This window comes from Aureococcus anophagefferens, assembly GCF_000186865.1.
Source record: "Aureococcus anophagefferens unplaced genomic scaffold AURANscaffold_221, whole genome shotgun sequence".
NCBI classification, from domain to species: Eukaryota; class Pelagophyceae; order Pelagomonadales; family Pelagomonadaceae; genus Aureococcus; species Aureococcus anophagefferens.
Genome location: NW_008705759.1, coordinates 1 through 2,408, shown reverse-complemented (window position 1 = coordinate 2,408; position 2,408 = coordinate 1). Strand labels below are relative to the sequence as shown.

The window sequence follows — 2,408 nt, the reverse complement described above, 5'->3', positions numbered from 1 at the left end:
GCCGTCCGACGACGACCACGCGGGCGGCTTCTGGGGCGGCGAGGGCGGCGCGATCTGGGTCAACGAGGACACGGTGCGCGTCGACCGCTGCGCCTTCGAGGGCAACCGCGCGCGCACCGAGGGCGCGGCGATCTACGTCCGGAACCTCGGCGAGGCCGTCGTCGCCGCGACGACCTTTTCGGGTAACCAAGCGGACTGCGACGGCGTCGTGACGACGGGCCGCTACTCCTGCGTCGAGGGCCTCGACGACGTCCATCCGGCGTCGGACCGCGCGGTCGTCGACTGCCGCGACGACTGCCCGGGCGGGAGCGTCGGCGCGTGCGCGCCCGTCGGCGACGGCGTCTGCCAGAGCTGCGCCTGCGAGCTCGAGACGGGCGCGTCGACGGCCCTGGTCCTCGAGGACGTGAACCCCGGGGCCTTCAATGCGAACGCGGACGCGCGCGCGGCGTTCGAGGCGGACGTCGGCGGCCGCCTCGGCCTCGTCGTCGACGGCGTCAACGCCATCGACTGGGTCGTCGCGTCGCCCCTCGCGGTCCACGACTACGGCTACACGGACGACACGAAGGTCACCTTCGGCGTCGCCGGCGACGCGGACGCGCTCCTCGCGGCGCTCCTCGAGGCGCTGAACGTCGGCGGCATCCCCGGCTGGGCCGTGGACCTCGGGCCGCTCGGCGCGGCGCCCGTCGACGTCGCCGCGTCGCGCGAGGCGGCGGAGACGGAGACCTTCGACCGCACGGAGCCCGGCGACACAGCCGTCGCGTCGTCGGCGATCGTCGTCGACGGCCTCGACGCCGCGGACGTCGACGCGGACGGCGCCGTGCTCGAGGGCCTCGCCGCGGCCGTCGCACTCGCCATCGGCGCCGCGCCGAACCAGGTCGCCAACGTCGCCGCCAAGTGGTACCCGGCCTACGAGGGCACGGACCTCTACACGAATTTGGCGTCCACGGTCCACTTCGACGTCGCCGTCCGCGCGTGGCCGTGTGGAAATCAAATCTTCAACCCGACTTCAATGTGCGCGTAATCGACCGATTTGGACCAGACTCTTTCGCCGTGCTTCGAGAACTCGCTGAGAGCAATCGATTCGTCCAAAAATCAGCCGAATCGACTTCGATTTGACCGAGCTAGAGAATTCTGAAGTTTGGCCCCGACGTCCCAGCTCACTGGTTGATTTCCACACAGGCGCGTGGCCGACGAAGCACTGGAGCAGCGACTCCTTCACGGACGCCGCGGGGCTCGAGGCCGCGCTCGAGGCGGCCCTCGACGGCGGCGGCCTCGCGGCGGCCGTCGCGAACGAGCGCGCGCTCCGCACCGCCGTCCTCGACGAGGCCGCGACGCGGACCGCGATCGCCGCGCAGACGTCCGCGGGGCCCCACGGCCGGGTGACGCGCGCGACCTCGTCCGCCGTCGTCCTCTCGGGCGTCTCCGCGGCGGCCTTCGCCGACGACGGCGACGCGGCCGGCGCCTTCGCCGAGGCGCTCGCCGACGCGCTCGCGGTCGACGCGGGCGCCGTCTCCGCCGTCGAGGCGACGGCGCCCGGCGCCTACGGGTCGCAGCGGGCGCAGGTCGCCTTCGAGCTCGACGACCGGCGCGACGCGCGCCTCGTGCTCGACGACCTCTACCGCGTCGCGCTCGTCGACACGACGCTCAACGACTACCTCCGCGAGTCCGACGTCGCGGCGCTCCGCGGCGCGGCCATCGACTGGGGGGAGACGACGCGGTCCCTCGAGACGCTGACCTTCACGCACGCCAAGGACGACGGCACGCCCGCCTCGGCGACGCACGCGATCGTACTCGACGGCGTCGCCCCCGACGTGCTCGCGGCCGACGCCGACGCGCTGCGGGCCTTCGCGACGTCCTGCGCCGCGGTGCTCGGCGCGTCGCACCTCCAGGTCTCGGGCGTGACGTCGACGGCCTACCACTACGTCGCCGGCGACGAACTGTGGGTCGAGTCCTGCCCGACGCTCGAGGCGCTCCCCGAGGACTCGGCGCTGTGCCCCGACGACCTCGACCTCGACGCGTGCGACGCGCCGGGCCGCGCGATCGGCGACCTCTGCGAGGGCGACGGCGAGTGCGGCACGGACAAGCACCTCGACAACTGCGGGAACGCCGACGACAAGAACGCGGACATCTACCGCGTCGTCGCGGACGTCTACCGCGGGCCGGCGCACGCGGGCGTCGTGCCCCGCGGCGCGCTCGTCGCCTTCGACGTCGCGCTGCGCGCGTGGCCCGCGCGGTCGACGCCCCTGCGCACGGCCGGCGCGACCAAGGCCGCGCTCCTCGGCGCCCTCGACGGGCCCTTCGCGGACGCCTTCCGCAAGTACGGCGCGGGCACGGCGCTCGCCGGCGCCGCGATCAACTTCGTCGGCTCCGTCGCCGCGCTCGACGGCGAGGCCGTCTGCTGCGCGGCG

At 74.0% G+C, this 2,408-nt stretch overlaps 1 protein-coding gene across 1 annotated transcript in view; it reads left to right on the top strand.

Annotated features, from left to right (window-relative positions):
- The window catches only part of AURANDRAFT_68570 (hypothetical protein), a gene marked incomplete at both ends in the record, with an annotated part of 2,972 nt that extends 579 nt beyond the window's left edge, over positions 1-2,393 (top strand). Inside the window, 2 exons of the mRNA XM_009044272.1 lie at positions 101-980; positions 1,180-2,393. Of these exons, the coding sequence (XP_009042520.1) occupies positions 101-980; positions 1,180-2,393 (2,094 nt within the window). The remainder of the gene's footprint in view (positions 1-100; positions 981-1,179) is intronic.
- Positions 2,394-2,408: the final 15 nt, after the last annotated feature.